This window comes from Theropithecus gelada, chromosome 3, assembly GCF_003255815.1.
Source record: "Theropithecus gelada isolate Dixy chromosome 3, Tgel_1.0, whole genome shotgun sequence".
Lineage (NCBI taxonomy): Eukaryota > Metazoa > Chordata > Mammalia > Primates > Cercopithecidae > Theropithecus > Theropithecus gelada.
In genome coordinates this window covers 158,570,566-158,592,559 of record NC_037670.1, presented here as the reverse complement: position 1 = coordinate 158,592,559, position 21,994 = coordinate 158,570,566, and the positions used below count along the sequence as shown (strand labels likewise).

General features: G+C 41.8%; 1 protein-coding gene across 1 annotated transcript in view; it reads right to left on the bottom strand.

Annotated features, from left to right (window-relative positions):
* LRGUK (leucine rich repeats and guanylate kinase domain containing) overlaps window positions 1-7,702 on the bottom strand; it is a 126,666-nt gene extending 118,964 nt beyond the window's left edge. Inside the window, exon 1 of the mRNA XM_025380184.1 lies at window positions 7,334-7,702. Coding sequence (XP_025235969.1) covers window positions 7,334-7,633 — 300 coding nt within the window. The 5' untranslated portion in view covers window positions 7,634-7,702. The remainder of the gene's footprint in view (window positions 1-7,333) is intronic.
* Window positions 7,703-21,994: the final 14,292 nt, after the last annotated feature.

Genomic DNA, 21,994 nt, shown 5'->3' with positions numbered 1-21,994 from the left:
TGAAGTTCTAATTTATTACATAAGGCCGGGAAGGAATGTTACCTTCCCTCCAAACTTTCCACCTAGCCCTCTGAAGTTCATCCATTTCCTGGAAATATGAAGACACTGCATCTTCACATCTAGCAGGTGGATGCTTATTTTTCAACTTAGCCACTGACATGGAGATGAGCAACACTGTCACCATTTTTCCTTGGGGAAGGCAGCAGTCTGCACAATAACCTCCTCACACCTCCTGAGGTTCCTGACATTTGGCAGTATCATGTCTTCTCCTTCTGATCTTTGGTCATTTTCAAGCTCCTGTCATTATCTTGAGTGGCTTCAGAATCCCTATGGATGGCCATCCAACACCCTATTCCCAGCACATGCACACATGCACAATTCTTTACTGCCTCAGCTCCAGACAGCTTACTCTCACGGCCATGCCCTGGACCTAGTCACCATGCTAAACTGCTCCACCCTGGAAACCTCAGACCCCAGTGTTCCACTCTAATCCCACAATTGCTTATCCTTCAACCTATCTAGCACCTGTTGAACTTGTTCACTGACCACAACAAAATCTCCAGTCTGTTCACAGATAGACACCTTTCTCAGAGTCTATCTGTTCCCGTCTAACTATACTCCCTTCCCTACTGGGTAGCCCATGGGCAATTTCTTTTTTCTTTTTTTTTTTTTTAGACATGGTCTCGCTCTGTCACCTGGGCTGAAATGTAGTGTTGTGATCTCAGCTCAAAGCCTCAACCTCCCAGGCTCAAGCCATCCTCCCACCTCAGCCTCCAAAATAGATGGGTCTACAGGCATGTGCCACCATGGCTGGCTAATTTTTATCATTTTTTTTTATAGAGGCAGGGTTTCACCATGTTGCCCAGGCTGATCTCAAACTCCTGGGCTCAAATGATCAGCCCACTTCCACCTCCCAAAGTGCTGGGACTACAGGCATGAGCCACCACACCTGGCCCCATAGGCAATTTCAATTTCTCTCTATCTTCAAGTCTCTGATCCTTGTCCCCTGGTTACAACTACCCCATCCATATACAAATCAGAATCAAGTTCACAATCAACTGCTGCATTGAGGCAGGACTGTGTCATGTTCGTCATTCATCAGGGGAAAAAAAATCTATAGAATACCCAGCACATGCCAGCCACTCTGCTTGGCTCAATGGATAAGACACAGTGAATCAGTGAACAGATATGGTGCCTGTCTATAAGGGATTTACAGTTCAGTCTGGGAGACAGACAAGTATGCAAACAATTTTTGGATTTGATAAATAGTATAATAGAGATAAGCAGTGTCTGCTGACTATGAGCAGGGCCCCTATTGTATGTCAGTACCAGGGTGGAGTAAGTGGTTAGCAAAATCTTCCTAGGAGAGAGCAATTCAATTGAGACCCAAATTGTGAGTTACTCTGGCCAAAGGGAAGAGAAAGCTGAAGAGCGAGCCAAGAAATAGTATTACAGGCAAAAGGGGCAGCATGTACAAAATCCCAAAGGCAAAAGCAAGCATGGCCTATTGAGAGAACGATGAAGGTTCAGGACGGCTGAAGCCTAAGTGTGAAGGAGGCAAACAGTGGCTCGCACGTGGTGAGTGCTCAAACATGGGTTGAATGAATGAATGCACCTCTTCTGCCCCCTAGCTGTTGAGTGGGCTGGAGAAGACCCCACAACCCTGCATCCTGGAGACCCTGTAAAGATGACTTTCAGCTGGGCCTCTTTGCTATGAAAGTCTCCCGTTCTTCATCAGCCCCTTTTCAACTCCCCTTCTTGACTAACCCAGCTCTCCATCACTCTCAAGCTGTGCAGTGCCTCAACTCCTTTGCCCTATTCTCCACTAATGCCCTTCTCTTCTACTTCTGAGACAAGTGGAAGCTCTCAGATGTTAAGCCTCTCAGCTTCCTAGGAGCACCTGTCCTAATGCTTCTCACTCAGGTCTTAGAGGAAGACTGTGCCTTCTCTCTACTCAGGGTCCCACCCCCTTCTCTTTCCTCGGGGACCATTTTTGCCCCCTTTCGTCTGTGTTTTGAACCCACCACTCTCTACTGTTCCCACTCCAGCCATACAAATGTGTCAGACGCTTCTGTCCTACAGAGGCTGTCTTCAGTTCTGCAGATTCCTTTAGCTATAAACTAGAGTTTCCTTTAATAACCAATCTTCTCTAGAGATGTTCGTTTTTTATGCCTTAGTGCTCCTTTCCTCGCCTCCCAACTAGTCTTCAACCTCACTTAGCCTCCTATTCACCCACCTCATAAAAACCACACGGGCCAATGTCTCCAATGACCCTCAAACAGGCAAAATGAAGGAGCACTTTTTAGACCTCTTCCCACTTAACCTATTTGTAGCATAACCCATTCCCATCTTCTTCTTCTTTTTTTTTTTTTTTTTTTTTTTTTTTCCGTTTTCTTTTGAGACAAGGGATTTCTCTGTCACCCAGACTGGAGTGCAGTGGCATGATCATAGCTCACTGCAGCCTCGAACTCCTGGGTTCAAGTGATCCTTTTGCCTCAGCCTCCCAAGTAGCTGGGACTAGAGGTGCATACCACTATGATCCATCGGCTAATTTTAAAAAAATCTTTTATAGAGATGGGGTCTCACTATGTTACCCAGACTGGTCTCAAACTCTGGCCTCAAGCTATCCTCCTGCCTCTGGCTCACAAAGTGTCAGGATTTCAGGCATGAGCCACTGCACCCGGTCATCATGTTCTTGAGACTCTTGGCTTCCCTATCATATAGGTCTTCTTTCTCCTCCTACTTCTACCAGTCCTTCCCAGTTTTCTTCCCTGCTTCATCTGCCTACCGCTTAAATACCCTTAGTATCTGTACCTTTATGGTTCTATTTGTGGTCTTTTCCCTCCTATTCCTTCCGGGATGATTTCCCAGAATCTAGTGGTAATGATTCCCATGTCTCCTACTCTGAGATCCCTGCCCTGATTCCCAGTCATATGGTTCATATATCCAACTCCTTAACAAATAGCTCCATCTGTCCCTGATTCCTATGATAGACAACAGCCTTAATATTACCCCAGACCATGCCATAGGCCTAACAGTCATCCTAGACTTCTAATATTTAGTTTGTAACTGAACCATCTTAAATACTTTGAATATGTTTTATCTTTAGTTTCCTTTCCATTCCCATTGCCACTGCCTTAATCCAAGCTCTTCTCACTCCCCCCTGGATTTTGCTAGAATCTTCTCACTGATCTCCTTGCCTCCAGTATTACCATCCTCCAATCTAATACCACCTGGCCAACAGAGCAGTTCCCCACTGTGTAGAGACCCAAGTCCATGTTCCTACGGTATCACAGTGCCCTCCACAATCTCACCCCTACCTAGGAGGCTGCTTCTGTTCTCACCTGTAACTCATCACTAGGAAAAGCTGCCACCTGCCTGCCCACACACCACCTCTCCACCCAGGCAAGAGTCTCCTTCCCCTGAAGTCTTCAATGTCCCTGCAATCCAAGTGTCAGCTGTACTCATCTCTGTATGACATACTACAGGTATGCTGAATTGCTATTATTTACTCACATTCTTATGTCGCTTTGAGAGCAGGGACCATGTATGTCTTCAATCATGTTCTCATCTTTCTCTACCGTTACTGTTATTATTTATTGCAGCCATAATTTTTTGAGAGTCTATTCTGTATGAGACACTATAGTAAGAACTTTAAATGTAGAGTTTCTTATCAAATTTGATATTCATAACTATCCCAGGAGTAGGTATTATTACACATATTAAGGGACTGAAAAGAAGTGTTTTTCATGCATCAATTTTTGGGCCTAGAAACTTCTGCTCTGTACAGTCAAAGAGTGCTTTCTGCATAGCAATCATTCAGTAAATGCTTGTTCAATGAAGGCTAAATTAATCAAATCACTTAATGGGTTGTAGTTAGCAGATAAAAACATGTAAGTTACTATTTGTATTATTAACTGTATCAAAATATATTATGATAAGCGTTTAACATATAGGATCTCATTTAATTCTCACAATTGTTTAAGTATTATTATAATTCCCACATTAACAATGAGAGAGGTTAAGTAACTTGCTCAAGATCTCACAACTAACAAAAGGCTGAATCAAGCCTCAAACACAAATCTTTGATTCCAACAGCAGTGTTTTGAACAGGTGGTCCATACTGCCTCCCTTACTTCATAAGGGTTTCTGAGGTTTAAGGCATATTGTATTAAAGGCACTCAATAATCATTGTGACCATCATAGCATTGCAAAGGTGCTAAGCTGGGAATAAGCTGGGAATAACAGGCTAAGATGGGAATAATAAATCACTGAACATGAATTTCCAAATGTTTCTTTTTAAAACTTTGTTTCAGTTTATTTAGCATATTAATATGTATGCAATACTACAAAAAGCCAAAATAGAATAAAAACACAAAATTAATATTTAGAATATAAATGGAAGAAATAATGAACCTGTTCCACACGTGTCTTATAAGCCAAAAACGAATAGCTAGTTCATGTCAACCTCTTCTATGGTTTGTTAATGGCATACTGAAGACAGATTAACAATAGTGCTAATGAACCCCACAGCCGAAGAGCTATGTGTTAATTAGAATAACAAAATATACTGGTGGTTCATTTGTGAATTCCTCTGGGGGGGAAGCTGGTGGAAACCATACAAACATCTCAAAGTTGCAAAAACACCACTAGAGTTTTGTAATAGTCACTGTTAAAGATAGAAAGTAAATCAACAAAAGACAAGAGAAGTAATAATGAACAGAATAATTAATAGCTTTCTATGGTCAACTTTAAGCATAACTAATGGGAACTAGCTCAAGTAGAAGGAAGTAAAAAAAGGGGAAAGACAAAATGGAGGATGAGGATGGGAGAAAAAAAAAAAAAACAGGCCAAATGTTGAAAGTGAACAGAAGGACATTACAAAGGAAGGGGAACCCAAGTGGTTAATAGAAGAATCAGAGTAACAGAAGACACTGCAGGTTAGAAAGGGGAGAATAAGGAGAAATAGGACAAATGAGGAAAGGAGTTTGTGAAAGGGAACAGGCGTAACACAGAATTATGTTTGGCCTCAAAGAGAAAAGGTGACTATGAATAGATGCAAAGATGCAAAGAGGGGAAACCAGAAGAATATCACAGAGTGAGAGCACTGAAAATATCCTAGGCTGGGCACAGTGGCTCATGCCTGTAACACTAGCACTTAGGGAGGCTGAGGTGGCCAGATTGCTTGAGCCCAGGAGATAATGACCAGCCTGGGCAATATGGCGAGACCCCCGTCTCTACAAAAAATACAAGAATTAGCCAGGCGCTCTGATGTACACCTGTAGTCCCTGCTACTCAGGAGGCTGAGGCAGGAGGATCACTTGAGCCTAGGAGGTTGAGACAGCAGTGAGTCATGACTGCACCACTGTATTCCAGTCTGGGTGACAGAGTAAGACCCTGTGAAAGAAAGAGAAGAGGAGAGAAGAGGAGAGGAAAGGAGAGGATGGGAGGGGTGGGGAAGGGGGGAGGGAAGAGAGGGAAGGAGAGGGGAGGGGGAAGAAAGGCAGGAAGGAGAGAGTGGAGGGGAGGGAGGGAGGAAGGGAGGGAGGGAAGAAAGAATGAAGGAAAGAAAGAGAAAGAAAGAAAAAAAGAGAAGGAAGGAAAAGAAAGAGAGAAAGAGAGAGGAAGGAAGGAAGGAAGGAAAAGAGGGAGGGGGGGAAGACGGGAAGGAAGGAAGGGAGGAAGGAAGGAAAAAAGAAAGAGAGGGAGGGAAGGGAAGGAAGGAAGGAAAAGAAAGAGGGAGAGGGGGAAGGCAGGAAGGAAGGGAGAGAAAGTAGGAAAAAAGAAAGAAAGAAAGGGAGGGAGGAAGGAAGGAAAAGAGGGAAGGAGGGGAAAGCAGGAAGGCAAGAAAGGAGAAAGGAAGGCAGGGAGGGAGGGAGGGAGGAAGGAAGGAAGGAAGGAGAAGAAAGAAAGAAAGAGAAAGAAAGAAGAAAAGAAAATATTCTACTTCTCTACATTATATTTACTTCTGAAAAGAATTTCAAGCAATTTATACTGTCAAAGAAAAGGAAAGGGGAGAGAAAACATAAAGAAAACTTTGAAATTAAGAAAAACTATTGAATCTAAGTTTCCTGGCAGCCAAGACAAAGAGAAGAACCTAACAGTGTATTGAAACGAAGCAAATTAGGCCGGGTGCGGTGGCTCATGCCTGTAATCCCAGCACTTTGGGAGGCCAAGGTGGGCGGATCGCGAGGTCAGGAGATTGAGACCATCCTGGCTAACACGGTGAAACCCCGTCTCTACTAAAAAAAAAAAAAAAAATTAGCTGGTCGTGGTGGCACACACCTGTAGTCCCAGCTACTCAGGGGGCTGATGCAGGAGAATCGCTTGAACCCAGGAGGTGGAGCTTGCAATGAGCGGAGATCACGCCACTGCACTCCAGCCTGGTGACAGAATGAGACTCCATCTCAAAAAACAAGTAAATAAAATAGAAAGGAAGCAAATTAAATTACGCTTCTGAAAGAAAGTAATTTATTGGAAGCCAAGAGAAAAAAGGGATGTGATGAGAAGTGAAAAAGGACAAGAAGACAGCAGTGGACTAAGAAAGGAAAAGGACGACAATAAGCGTAAGAAAGAAGAGGAATTGTGCGGTGGTCAGAAGACGTATTGTAGAAAGGAGGGAATCGAATCAGCAGTTACGTGAAACGTGAAGCCGCCACCCCAGTCAATACAGGTGGGATGATGGAAACATTCCCCACATCCTAAAATACTCCCACAATGAACTGACTGTTTGAACATTCTAGGGCTCTTTTCTGGTGTGTGTACATGTTGCTTGTATAAGGCATATGCCCCTGACAGAAGTAATGTATTCAAATTTTAAGTCACTTAGTCTTTGAAGAAGCACTTTCAAAAGAGGATTATTATTATTATTATTATTTTCCCTGGAGAGAGGCTGACGGCACTAAAACTGAGGAAGAGTGTGGAAGTATGTCATAGCCATGGGCAACAGGTGCTGGCAATGTCAGAGATGAACTCTGCCTATTCACAAGACTGTCAAAGTATAATTTTGAAAAAGCTAAAGCCATAATTCCCAGACAATTATCTAGACACTCTTTCAAAGTGACGCTGTGTTAACTTGACTCATAAGAAATCAAATGTGTTAATGAAAAAAGAAAGGAGATATTTAGAGCTATTTCAGGCAGGGGGTGAGAAAATGGGGTAACAGACAGGGGAAGAAAAGTGGGGGAAGAGGCGTTCCTGGAGGCGAGAGAGCCTGACAAGGTGTGGGAAACTTCGGGCTGGTGGGGGTGCATCAGGAAGCTGCTGCTGAAGTAGCAGGGCCTGACGGCTGGACGATGAAGCCAGGGAGTGAGGAGTCGGGGGGAAGACACACCTCCAAATTCAGCATTTCGGACTCTGAGGACTCCTCGGATCCCGCCTCGCCCTCGCTCTGGTCTTCGTCTCCGTCCACGTCCAGCTCCTGATCCGGGTGCATGAGCTGCTGGAGCAGGTGGGAGGAGGCTATGTTAGACCTGCCTTTCGGCTTCTGCCCCATGGGAAAAGAAGGCCAGCAAGGCTGACGCTCTTTTTCTGAACGAAACTGTAACGATCGGGCTCCAGTTCGGGATCTGCCCAAGCCTCTCAGGAGAGAGGAAGCTCTGGTCCTCAGGAGAGCCCTCTTGGGGGTCGCCATCTTGTTTAGCGGGGTTGCCTAGGAGACTGACCCCAGGCAAGGGGAACCGCGGGGGATTCTGGGGCCTGTAGTCTCCTCCGCGCGAGCTCGCCTTCTGCAGGCGGGGCATTGGGAGCTCCACTTGACTTTTCTTTTTCTCAGTCTCTTCTGTTATTTTTCTCTCTTTGGTCCGTTCTGTTCGCTTCTCTTTCTTGTTTTCACCTCTTTTCGCTATACCCCCTTTCTTTGTCTCCCGCTGTTTCCTCCCTACCCTGAGACCCCTCTTAGAGTTTTGTCATCCCACGCTAGGATCGCAGGTGCGCCACGTTCCCGCTTCATTCTCAAAGGGCTCTTTCCGCAGAGTCGTACTTTGGAAGTGTCTAATGTCTCTAAAGCTGACTGTAGGAAAGCTAGTACCGTTGAAATTTATGCAGAGCGCGATGCTAGGAGATGAGGGTGCATACAAGTGAAATAGAAGGCATGGTTCCTGTCCTTATGATTTAATTGCAGATAATAAAGAGAAACTACCGGACGACGCCTGAGAGCTGATTTCCAATTAATTTACATTCCCCACCCCCACCCCCCAATGATAAGCCTTGTCCTTGGGGAGAAAAACTGGCAGTGGTCTAACAATCCAAACAGAGAGAGAAAAAACTGCTGTCAAATTGACACTGTATCTGAAAGCGTCTGAAAAGCTATTAGCATCCCATAAATAATTATATTAGTCAAGTGACCTGCATTGGCAATTATTTTAATATTGTTGCATAGGCTCTCTTTGCAGTTAAAAAAATACTCTTGCAAGATAACAAAGCGTGATTTTATGCTAGTGTGATTTTATGTGACCCGAATCCCATAGTCTTAAGCTCCACAAAGTCGACACTCTATAGAAAAGCAGAATGAAAATTATAGTAACTATTATTGCCATAGTGATGACAATAGAGATCCTTGCAGGGAAGTAACCCTCATCCTCCTGGCCTTACAGGGCCTTTTCTGCACGCTTCAGTGACAGCAGTTGCAAATACAAAATGATCCTGTCAATGGCTGTCAGGGGAGAAGGAGAAAAAATCCTTATGGACACCATCCATTGACTATTATCTTTCTCAGTGCTTGAGGGGCCGTTAAAACTGACATAAAGCTTTCAGAATTACCTTCCTTCATTATCTTGCTAGTCATAAACGTAAAGGCCATAAGCAAAGTATCTCTTTCTGCCAGGCTCATCTTGCTTTTTGCTTATTTCTTTTTCCAATAAGTAGAGATTCCTCCAAGGGAATTTTCCCCACCTTAACCCTTGTAGGGCTTGGCTTTGGCTAAGTGACATAGGGAAGAATCAGGCAGAAAGTGTAAAAATGCAAATCTCGATCGTTTTTCTTTTTTTCAGTAACTTAATCAGCATTTCTAGTGAGTTTCACCAATGTCGGTCTACTGAGGAGAGTGTCTGAAGGCAGTCAAAGAATAATTTTCAAAAAGTTAAAAACAGCATTCTTATATAAAAAATAGAATGAAGCACATGTGAAAGATTCTATTCAACTCACTAATTAATGAAGAAATCAGGAAGATAGTAATTAGGTATTCAGAGTCCATGAGAAAAGACATTCTGAAATAAGTTTGCCAAGTTGTAGACAAAAGTGGTTAATGTCCCACAGGGCAATCAAACTATAGCCTTAGAGGTCATATGGTTTAAGAATTTTGCCTCCTTTCATCTTCATATCCACCCTCTGTCTATCCTCATTAGACAGATGAGACCACTGAGCCTCAGAGAAGTTAAATAACTCAGAGAGGTCAAAAGCCAAGTGGTGGTACTGAAGTCCAGACCTAGAATGACCAACTCCACAGTCCACCTTCAACTACCACTTTTGCATGTGGAAAAAAAATGTGAGTCAAGATAAAGCTATGCAATAAGAGGTCTCAGAAGAAAAAATACATCGGTCGAGGTTTTTTAAGTATTAATGAAAGAATTCATTCAGAGAAAAACCTTTTCATATAGAACCATAAAATATAAAAATCAGAATGAACCTACAAGTCCATCTTATCCCAATTCTTTTTACAGAAGAAATTAATAGCCTTCAGGGGCTAATGACTTGCCCCAAACTGCCTGGCTTGTAAGCCCCAGAGCAGGAATTGGAGTCTAGACCTCTTGTTGCTCAGTTTTTGCTCATGCTAGTTCACCAAACTGCTCACTAGGCTGGACTTTTACTAATAGAATCCCTACTTTGGGATTCTGGGCATCGAATTACAAGGCATTGTATCCATAAAACAAGTTATTTTATCAGGCAGAGAAGACAGAATTAGACAGAGGGAGAGGAGGTGAGGGGAGGAACTATTTACTCTAAACTCTTCTGATTAGTACAAAAACATCAATAATCACTTCCATTTATTCATTGTTTACTGTAAACCAGGCCTGTTCTAAGTGCTGTACGCATATCTCGTTTAATTATTCCAATGACCCTCTGAAATAGGATTGACATCCCTATTTTCAAAGGAGAAGAAAGAGGCCCAAAGATGGTAAGCAATTGCCCAGTTACAAAATTTGTGTCTAAAGTGGCATTGCAACTCAGGTCTTCCTGGATCCAAAGTCCCTAAAATTAACCATTAATACTCTTCTTTCTCCAAAAGTATGAATTAGTTGCTCAGGAACTTATCATAAGGCATAGAGAACCTGGCCCTGGTGAGACTCTAAAAATGGGAGAGAGAGAGTGAGAATGGGGTGCGTGTGTGCATGCTTGCGTGTGTGTGTGTGTGTGTGTGTGTGTGTGTGTTGGAGCAGGCAGGGAGACCTCAGGTTTCTCCAACCAGGGAATTAAGTGAGGTGGGCAAAGACAGTGGGATATGATTGTTTTAGAGAGCAGGGTCTTTTGTGATAGCACTGGATCCTTGCCACCTTGGGTGAGAGGAAGGAGAAAGTAGAGGAGTGACATGATGATACTCAAGAGTGCCTTTTTTGAGAGGGCATCCAGGATAGAATGTCCTGGAGGGAGAACCAAAGGGGTAAAGAGCTTAAGTTGGAAAGAGGGTGCTGACTCCAGCTTCAACTTCATGATATCTTTGCGTTGGTGTTATTATTAACTCTTACTTACCTCAAACTCTTCTGTGTGCAACTGAGTTGTTCCCCCAGTCTGGAGCCAGCACCTAACCTCATTCAGAATGGAAAGAAGAGGCCAGGTGCACCTTCTGTTGCCTATATTTGGAAAGAATACCTTTCTAGGAGTGTGGACCTTGGGCAAGGCAAAGAATGTGCGTCCCCTTCCCCTGTACATACTTACACCCTTTTTGTGCAAGGACAAACAGTGCTTCTCAGACAAGTTGAGATGGCAACACTTCAAACTCATGGTGATTTTTTATGGAACACTGTAATTTTTACAGAACACTTTGAAATGAAGAGAGAAGATAGACAATAGAAGGCACCATTAGTATTAACATAATAATAACAATTAAAACACAACCACATTCATATTTATGAGTAATTGCTAAATGCCAACTAAGTGCTTTACATATATAAACTCACTTAATCCCTAGAGATTAATATTATTATTCCCATATTATAGATGAGGAAGAATAGGCATAGAGAGGTCATGTAACCTTCAATCCACTGTGTCAAATAGTGACAAAACTAGGACTCGGATACAAAGTCTGGTTTCCCAGCCTACATCCTTAATCAAAACGCTATGCTTCCACTCAACTGCTTCAGTAAAACTTTATGGAGGAGAACCTTAAATTTGAGATAATTTGATGAATTAACTTATTATCCTTTGATGGTCTCTTATCCCTGTCTAGGAAGAAGAAAAGAAAGCTTATTATCTCATAAAAGCCTAGTGGGTATATAGACATTAAGCAAACGATTACACCAATAATCGTGTCATTTTATTTGTCATAAGGGCTAAGGAGGGAAAACATAGGAGCTATGAGAATTTCACCTGGAGCCTTGACCCAGTATGGTGGAGAGGGGCCCTTTAAAATGTTAGACAAACACTTAGAGCCTCATGATCATAAAGTTGGGAAAAGCCAACAACGGATGAGGAATGCAGGTGTTACCTTTGCAGAAATCAGCTACATTCAGAATATAATTGTCATAAGTAATAGCGCTAATAAGATCTGATAAAATCTAGGCAGAATTCGACTGAGCCGAATAATATCCATCCTAACAGATTATCAAAGACGCTTTGGAGGTTGCCCCAATAATAGAAAACCCAGATCAGATACTGGTGTTGAGATCAAAGATAAAAATTGCAGTCCAAGAAAAGATAATCTTAAAAGCTCAGAGACCAAGGCAAAAAAAAGTTAAGCCAATGAAGAATTGTTGCAAAGGAATTGCAAGCATCATGTTGTGAATAAAATCTGAACACAGGACTAGATAAGGATTACTGAGAATTTCTAGCTCGGATTATCTTAGCAGACACAAAACTGGATATCATCAGGGAAGTCACAAAGACTTAAAATCAAAATGATTAAAATGATGACCAGAAGGGACTGTGTGAAATCTTTTGGGGATGAAGATATGAGAACTTGAGAATGTTACACTAGGACAGTCGGGAGATCAAAGACGACCAGGAGAAATTCAGGAAGAAATTTATGAGTAATTGCTAAGGTCTGACTCTAAATGAGTCCTATTAGCCCCTCTGAGTGCTAGTTTGTGTCTTTTTAATTCTTGGGAGCCTTCGGAGTCTAGGCACTCCTGTGATTACAGGAGGTGGTAAAAGGAAGAAGTGCTTGAGAGACACAAGTTTTAATAACTAAAGCGTCCCAGTGGCACTGAATAATAAAAACCGAAAGAAGAGCAAATAGAAGACAGACACATGAAAGGTTCGAGAAATCCTGCCAGAGCACATACACTTCAAAAGTAGCAACACAATTCATCTAGTTAAGAACAAGTGTGGAGCAGTGCTGCTTGATGGAAAAGCAAATCATGCAGGCTCTGATATAAAGCACAGGTAACACCCAAGTCACCACTATCACCGACTGGTCATACAATCTATAAGGCCCTACTACACAGAGAGGGCTGTTTCAGGCACTGGGGATACAGAAAAAGTTAAAGTCTTGGTCTCTTTATTCAAGGGATTTGCATTACGGTTGGAGCAGCAGGACACCTACATCAAACATATAAGTTAAAAGTATACAAGAGGAGAGAGGTTCCACCTGATTGGTCTGTAGTTATGTTACAGGTCTTCACGGAGGGACTGAATTGGAGGCAGCAGTGGCCATCACTTTCCCCTTACCACTGTTGGCAGACGGGGCTCACTCCTGGACTCAGATAATGCAATGCTCGAACCAGTCCAGGGGAGTTAAGAGAAAAATCTCAGTTGGGGTCAAATCTGTCCCAAGACAGCGTTGCTCAGGAGCTTTAGGGAAGAGGTAAGAATTGAGTGAGACCCTGAAAGAGGAGAAGGAAGTGGGCGTTCTGGGAAGGGGAAGCAGTAGAGATAAAGGGGAGGAGGCTGGCTGGGCTGTGCTGCAGGAAGTCTCTGAGAAGTAATTATTAATAATATAGAAATAAACTCTGCTCACAGCAAGTCGGAAGAAGGACGAGGGTACTGCCTTCCTGTAAGAAAAGGGACATGAGTTAGGAAAAGGAGGAAATCGTGTCAAATGTCTAAGCAGAATCTAGAGATGAGAGTTAAAACAAAGGAAGAAAAGATGGGCACAGCTAGAGGCCCTGACAGCAGTGAGGAGAAGGCAGGAACCTTATAACTCCTGGTCTTAGGTGACGTCTATTACACACAGATGATGCTCTCCCATGAGGTTAATAGGAGACTCTGTTGCCTGTGATCTACCTTACCTTTTAGGCACCTTATAGAACTTTTATTTATACCTTGTATCCAAACTTCCTCAGTTACTTTTCTCCCACAAGGGTGTTTCTCTTTTTTGCCGAAAGTCTCCTGCACATAGTGGTATGCTTTATAAACATGTATAACTGCTCACAAACTTATGTTTATGGTGATTATGCCAAATGCATCTGCCACTTCATTCCTCCTAAGTGAAATGACATCTGTGCAGATGAGTGTTTGGAATGAAATGATCAGGATGCTTGTCTCAGAGAGGAGTGCCTAGACTCTGCAGCCTCCAAAGAATTAAAAAGACACAAACTAGCATTCAGAGGGGCTAACAGGACTCATTTAGAGTCAGACCTGAGATCTAATCCAAACTAGCCCGAATGCCTACCTTCCAAGGTTACAGGAAAAGTTAAAGGAGATGAGTATAAAATTGGCTGATTCAGCATGCTAGATTGCGAAGACAGCTACCAATTCTTCCCATCCCTGCACGCACAACCCTTGCAAGGTGACTTTTGTAGTTCTCCAATTAAGAGGTGGAGTCTATTTCTCTACCCCTTGAATCTGGGCTTGACCATGAAACTTGCTTTGGCCAAAAAACAGTAGCAAATGTGGTACAAATGCTTGGCCATTGGCTACTCGTTCTTGTTGCTCTTGGGAATGCTGTGACCACCCTGTGAAGAAGCTTAGGCTAGCCTGTGGGATAACAAGAGATGCTGGGGCCACTTTCCCTTGTGGGCCTGGCCAACCATATCCCATTGCCAGACATGAGAATGAAGCTAGCCCAGATTATTTGGTACCAGCTGCCTTGCCAACTGATTTATGAGGGAGCACAGTAAAAATCAGTCGAGATGACTCAGGCCAGAAGAACTGCTCAGGCAACCAAAAGAATCATAAGCCAAATCAATGGCTATTTTAAGCCACTAATATTTGGGATAGTTTGAAAGGCAGTAAAAGTTAACTTATACATACAGTACCTGGATGTATATAGGATGTGAGATGCCTACAGTCTCACTCAACTGGTTAGTAAAAGACTTTATTTTCTGACTCTCACTGAAGTGATTAGTTTCATATTAGTCTTTGCTACTGTGAGTACTATCTTCCGTATTAAACAAATCTTTGCTGCTATAAAGGCCAAAAAAGAAGCTGCAAATCTTTCCCACAGTGCAAGTGTATTCATAGTCAAGGTTCTCTAGAGAAAGAGAACCAATAGGATGGAAGATGTTTCTTCAGAGAAACAGAATGAATAGAATAGGCTATAGATATATACATACATATTATAAGGAATTGACTCATGCAATTATGAGGATTAAGAATTCCATGATCTTCAGTTTGCAAGCTGGAGACTCAGAAGAGCAGGTGGTAAAATTCCAGTACAAGTCCAAGCACCTGAGAACCAGGAGAACTAATGGTGTAAATGCCAGTCTGAAGGCAGGGGAGGACCAAAGTCTCAGCTCAGGAAGCCAGGCAGACAAAGTTTCCTCCTATTCAGCTTTTTTGTTCTATTCAGGTCTTTAATTAACTGGATGAAGCACACCACATTAGGGAGGGCAATCTGCTTTCCTCAGTCCGCCCATTTGTATGTTAATCTCATCTAGAAACACCCTAACGGACACATCCAGAATAAAACTTGACCAAATATCTAGGCACCTCATATCCCACTCAAATTGACAAAATTAACTATCACAGCATGTAACACTTAGAGAAGTTTCTAAGTAAAGAACAGTGTCTTAGTCTTTTTTCTGCTGCTATAACAGAATATCAAAGACAGTAATTTATAAGGAAAAGAATTTTATTTCTTACCGTGCTGGAGGCTGGGAAGTTCAAGAGCGTGATGCCACATCTGGCAAGGGTCATCTCACAGTAAAAGGGCAGAAGGCAGAAGGGCAAGAGAGGGTGAGAGGGCACAAGACAGAGACGAAAGGGGGCCAAATTCCCAAAATAACTAACCCACTCCCATGAAAAACACATAATCCATTCATGAAGACAGAGTCCTCATGGCCCAACCACCTCCCAAAGGCCCCACCTCTTGACACCTCACAATGGCCACCAAGTTTCAGCATGTGTTTTGGAGGAGATGTTCAAACCACAGCAAACAGAAAGTCCTTTAGAATCTCTTAAATGGAAAGAACAAACCTTACATCTTTGAATGTTGCTGTACCAGCCTTCCCATCCAGCCAGGTGGGCCTCATGGGTGCTCTGCATGAACATCCTCGCCCATTTTGTGCACCACTGTCTGCAAAGTGCTCCAGCCTTCCTTAAAGTTTGTGATGATGCAAACCATTAAGAATACTACAAAGTCTAGGATGCACATAGAAATAATATGATAATAATAGTGAAAAGAGCCACACTTGAATGAAAAAGTACAAGTAGACAAGAAGTGGCTTTGAAATTCCTTCCCCTTCAAATCAAACTTTAAATGTTTAAAATGGAAAGAGTATCATAAAAAGAGAATCACACCCTGAGTCATTTCACACAGGGCCTTCTGGTGAGGCGTAGGACATCAGCAACATGTATTTCCGGAGGACAAAAATCCATTGCCTTGTGAGGAATAAGACAGAAGCCTGACCTTTCTCCCTCATTGCCTTTAGATATCAAGGTGAGTGATTTCGTGTTTGAATTATTTACTGATACATATACAGTCTTGCACATACAAACAGCTTTGAGTAGGCTTGGTATTTCCATCATGAATAAATTGAGACATAGTGCATTTTTCAAAATCATTCATTATTGAGGCGTCCTCAAGAAGTTCTCACTTTGTCATGTTCTGACTTTCATTCCTGAGCAAATCAAGCTACTCAAAAGTCCGTCTTGACTGGAAACTCATTCTGAAAGTGATTCATGGACTTCTACAAAATTCTTTTGAAGAAAAACCATTTTAGAGAAATTTGATTTTAACTCTTTAGGTATTGAGTTTCTCTTAATACTACAGCCTTTAAAAACATTGTGGTAAAATACACATAACATAAAGTTTACCTTTTAACTATGTCTAAGTGTATAGTACACTGGCATTAAATACTTTCACATTGCAGTGCAATCCACCTGTCTCGAGATCTTTCACCTTCCAAAATTGAAAGTCCATTGCTACTAAACGATAACTCCCTATTTCTTTCTCCCCTGTTCCCTGGCAAACACCATTTTACTTTCTGCGTCTATGAATTTGACTACTCGAAATACCTCATATAAGTGGAATCATACAGTATGTGCCTTTTTGTTACTGGCTTATTTCACTTTGCATAACACGGTTAACGTTCATCTATGTTGTAGCCTCTGTCTGAATTTCCTTCCTTTTTAAGGCTGAATAATATTCCATTGTATGGATAGAGCACATTTTGCTTGCCCACTCCTCTGTCAATGGACGCTTAGGTTGCTTCCACCTTTTGGCTATTATGAATAATATTGCCATGAACTTGGGTGTCCAAATATCCCTTCAAGAACCTTCTTTCAATTATCTGAGGTATATACCCATAAGTCAAGCTGCTAGATCATATGGTAATACACTGGCTTTAGAAAATGCCATATAGGTTTTCACACTGGTTGCACCATTTTACATTCTTACCAACACTGCACAAGGGTTTCAATTTTGCTACATTCTCATCAACACTTATTTTCTGTTTTTTATAGCAGCCATCCTAAAGGGTGCAAGATTATTTCTCATTGTGGTTTCCATTTACATTTCCCTAATTATTGATGATGTTAACCATCTTTTCATATTTTCATGTGCTTGTTTGACATTTGTATATCTTCTTTGGGGTAATGTCTATTCAAGTCCTTTGCCCATTTTTAAATTGGGTTATTTGTTTTGTTATTATTGAGCTGTAGGAGTTTTTGTTTTGTTTTGTCTTTTTGTTTGTTTGTGTTTTTGAGATGGAGTTTCACTCTGTCATCCAGGCTGGAGTGCAATGTCAAGATCTTGGCTCACTGCAACCTCCACCTCCTGGGTTCAAGCAATTCTCCTGCCTCAGCCTCCTGAGTAGCTAGGATTACAGGCGTGCACCACCATGCCCAGCTAATTTTTGTATTTTTAGTAGAGATGGGGTTTCACCATGTTGGTCAGGCTGGTCTCAAACTCCTGACCTTGTGATCCGCCCACCTCAGCCTCCCAAAGTGCTGGGATTACAGGCGTGAGCCACCACACCCAGCCAGGAGTTCTTTATATATTTTGGATATTAACCTCTTATCAGATCCATGGTTGGCAAGTAGTTTTCTCTCCCATTCTATGGGTTGTGTTTTCACTTTGTTGATTGTGACTTCTGATGCAAAGAAGTTTTTAATTTTGATGTAGTCCAGTTTATCTATTTTTACTTCTGTTGCCTATGCTTTTGCTGTCATGTCCAAAAAGTCATTGCCAAATCCAATATCATTAAGCCTTTCCCCTCTTTTTCTTCAGCTTCACTGAGGTATAATTGACAAATTAAAATTTTATATATTTAAGGTATACAATCTGATGTTTTGATATAAGTACACATTGTAAAATGATCACTACAATCAAGCTGATTAACATATCATTAGCTTGTATAGTTATCATTTTCTTTCGTGTGTGTGTGTGCGTGTGTGGTGAGAACACTTAAGATCTACTCTACTAGCAAATTTTAGTATACAATACAATACTGTATTGTTCATTATAGTCACTATGCTGTACACTAGGTCTCCAGAACTTAGTCATTTTGCATATCTGAAACTTCGTACCCTTTACTAAAATCTCCTTATTTCGTCCTCTCTCAGGCCCCTAGGAACCACCATTCTACTCTCTGTTGCTATGAGTTTCACTTTTTAAAGATTCTACATATAAATGAGATCATGCACTATTTGCCTTTCAGTATTTGGCTTACTTCACTTAGCATAATGTCTTCCAGTTTCATCCATGTTGTTGCAAATGACAGGATTTCTTTCCCTTTTAAGACTGAATAATATTTCATTTTATATAGATGTTTGTTGTATATATATGTATATGTGTATATATATAATACATATGATTGGATATGACATAAAAGTACAGGAAACAAAAGCAAAGATGACAAGTAGCAAGATGATATCAAAATGGAAAACTTATGTGCATCAAACATCAAAATCAACAATGTTTTATACTGTCCAGGACTGGTGGCTCATTCCTGTAATCCAGCACTTTGGGAGGCCAAGGTGGGCAGATCACCTGAGGTCAGGAGTTTGAGGCCAGCCTGGTCAACATGGCATAACCCCATCTCTACTTAAAATACAACAATTAGCCAGGTGTGGTGGTGCACACCTGTAGTCCCAGCTACTCAGGAGGCTGAGGCAGGAGAATTGCTTGAACCCAGGAGGTGGAGACTGCAGTCAGCCAAGATCTTATCACTGCACTCCAGCCTGCGTGACAGAGCAAGACTCCATCTCAAAACACACACACACACACACACACACAATGTTATATACATACACATACACACACACACACACACATATATATACACACACATGTATCTGACATTTTCTTTACACATCCAACTGCCAATGGGCATTTAGGTTGTTTTTATATCTTGGTTATTGTGAATAATGTTACAATGAACATAGCAATGTAGCTATTCCTTCAAAATTCTGATTTCATTTCCTTTGGCTATGTGCCCACAGTGGAGCTGCCAGATCACAGGATAGCTCTATTTTTTTTTTTTTTTTTTTTTGAGATGGAGTCTCGCTCTGTAGCCCAGGCTGGAGTGCAGTGGCCGGATCTCAGCTCACTGCAAGCTCCGCCTCCCGGGTTCACGCCATTCTCCGGCCTCAGCCTCCCGAGTAGCTGGGACTACAGGCAACCCCGTCTCTACTAAGAAATAAAAAAAATAGCCGGGCAAGATAGCTCTATTTTTAATTTAAGAAAATCCTATACTGTTTTTCATAATGACTGTATCAATTTACATTCCTACCAATGGTGTACAAGGGTTCAATTTTCTCCACATCCTCACTGTATTAATCCATTCTCACAATGCTATAAAGACATACCTGAGACTGGGTAACTTATAAAGAAGAGAGGCTTAATTGGCTCCCAGTTCTGTGGGTTGTACAGGCTTCTGTTTCTGAGGAGGCCTCAGGAAACTGACAATCATAGTGGAGGCTGAAGGGGAAGTAAGCACGTGGCTGGCATGAGAGAGAGCAAAGGGGAATGTGTTACACACTTGTAAAAAACCAGATCTCACAAGAACTCTATCATGAGACAGCACTAGGGAGATGGTGCCAAACCATTAGAAACCACCCCCATGATCAAATCACCTCCCACCAGGCTCCACCTTCAACACTGTGGATCACAATTCAACATGAGATTTTGGTGGGGAAATGGAGCCAAACCGTATCACTCACCAACCCCTGTTTCCCTTGATAGTGATGTTGATCATCTTTTCATGTACCTATGGCCATTTGTATGTCCTCTTTGAAAAAATATCTACCCAGGTCCTTTGCTCCTTTTTTAATTAGGTTATTTGTGTTCTTTGCTATTGAGTTATACGAGTTCCTTGTATATTTTGGATGTTATCACCTTATTAGATATGTGGTTTGCAAACATTTTCTCTCATTCACTCTGTTGATTGTTTCCTTTGTGGTGCAGAAGCTTTTCATTTTGATGCAATGCCACTTGTTTATCCTTGCTTTTGTTGCCTGTGCTTTTCTGTCATATCCAAAAAATTGTTGCCAAGACCAGTGTCAACAAAGAGTCAAAGAGTCAAACTGTAAAATATTTAAAAAGGTTTAATATCTGAGTCAAATATAAGTCACCAAGGCCCATGACACATTCTCCAGGAGGGTCTGAGAACATGTACCCAAGGTGGTTGGTTACAGCTTGATTTTATACATTTTAGGGGGACAGAAGTTTCAATCAGACATCAATCAATATATGTAAGGTGTTCAGTCTGAAAAGATGGAACAACTCAAAGTGCAGGCTTCAAGGTCATAAGTGGATTCAAAGATTTTCTGATTGACAATTGGTTGAAAGAGTTAAGTAATTATCTAAAGACCTAGAATCAATAGAAAGGAGTGTCTGGGTTAAGATAAAGGGTTGTGGAGACCATAGTTTTTATTATGTAGATGAAGCCTCCAGGTAGCAGGCTTCAGAGAGGATGGATGGTAAATGTCTCTTATCAGACCTAAAAAGGTGCCAGACTCTTAGTTAGTTCTCTCCTGGATCAGGAAGTGAACTGGAAATGGAAGGGGATTCTCTCCAGAATGTAAATTTTCCCTGCAAGAAACAGTTTTGCAGGGCCATTTCAAAATATGTCAAAGAAATATATTTTGGGGTAAAACACTTTGATTTCTTTCAGGGCCTGCTACCTGTCATGTGATGGTATACTAGAGTCAGGTTGGAATTCAGTATCTTATTGTTACAAGAGTCTGTTTTGTCAGTCTTAAGATCTCTGTTTTAATGTTAATGTTGGTCAGCTGTGTTTGTATTCTAAAGGGAGGAGGGTATAATGTCTGATCCCCCATGGCCTGAACTAGTTTTTCAGGTTTACTTTGGAATGTCCTTGGCTGAGAGAGTAGTCATTCAGTCAGTTGGGGATCAGGGGGAGAGCTTAGAGTTTTATTTTTGGCTTACACCAAGATCAACATTAAGAATCATTTTTTTCCCGTGCTTTCTTCTAGTAGTTTTACAGTTTGAAGTCTCATGTTTAAGTTTTTAATCGCTATTTTTTTTTTTTTTTTGAGATGGAGTCTTGCTCTGTCACCCAGGCTGGAGTGCGGTGGTGCGATCTGGGGCTCACTGCAACCTCTGCTCCCAGGTTCAAGCGATTCTCCTGCCTCAGCCTCCCGAGCAGCTGGGACTATGGGCGTGTGCCACTGCACCCAGATACTTTTTGTATTTTTAGTAGATACGGGGTTTCACCATGTTGGCCAGGCTGAGCCCAAACTCCTGACCTCAGGTGATCCACCTGCCCTGGCCCTGCAAAGTGCTGGGATTACAGGCATGAGCCACCATGCCTGGCCAAGTTTTTAATCCATTTTGAGTCGATTTTTATACATGGTGTGAGATAAGGGTGCAATTTCATTCTTTTACCTGTGGATATCCAGTGGTCCCAACATCATCTGTTGAAAAGACCCTACTGCTTTTTAAAAATATACTGTTTGCTTCTCTTCATCCTTCAGCTTCCTGCTGTGGCTAGGCCCCAGGGACCTCAGCATCCTTTGTTGGTTTCCTTAACCTTGCCCATACCTCTGTACATCGACCCTTTATTAAATTCTCTTCAGAATTTTGAGTGGGTCAAATGTTTCCTGCTGGGCTCCTGCCCAATAAGAATGGTATGTGAACATAAAGACAACCATTTGAAAGGAGCCAACAAAACTAATTAGTCTAGAGAGATATTCACTATGGTACTTACATCCTGTTTGGAAGTTGACGGTTAAGTGAGAGAGACCCAGGAGTCATGTCTCCTGTGCTTTTTATTTTTCTTTTTTCTTTTCTTTTCTTTCTTATTTTTCTTTTCTTTCCTTTTTTTTTTTTTTCTGTATGGGGGTGGGGAACTGTGAGGGAAAAAAGGAAAGGGAAATTCTGAGGTGAGGGGGGTGTGTGTGTGTGTTTTAAAGGCTAGGATTCCAAAGGGAAAACTTGATGTAAGAGACCAACATCTCTTACTGAGTGGTGATTCATATAGTTATTATACACAGA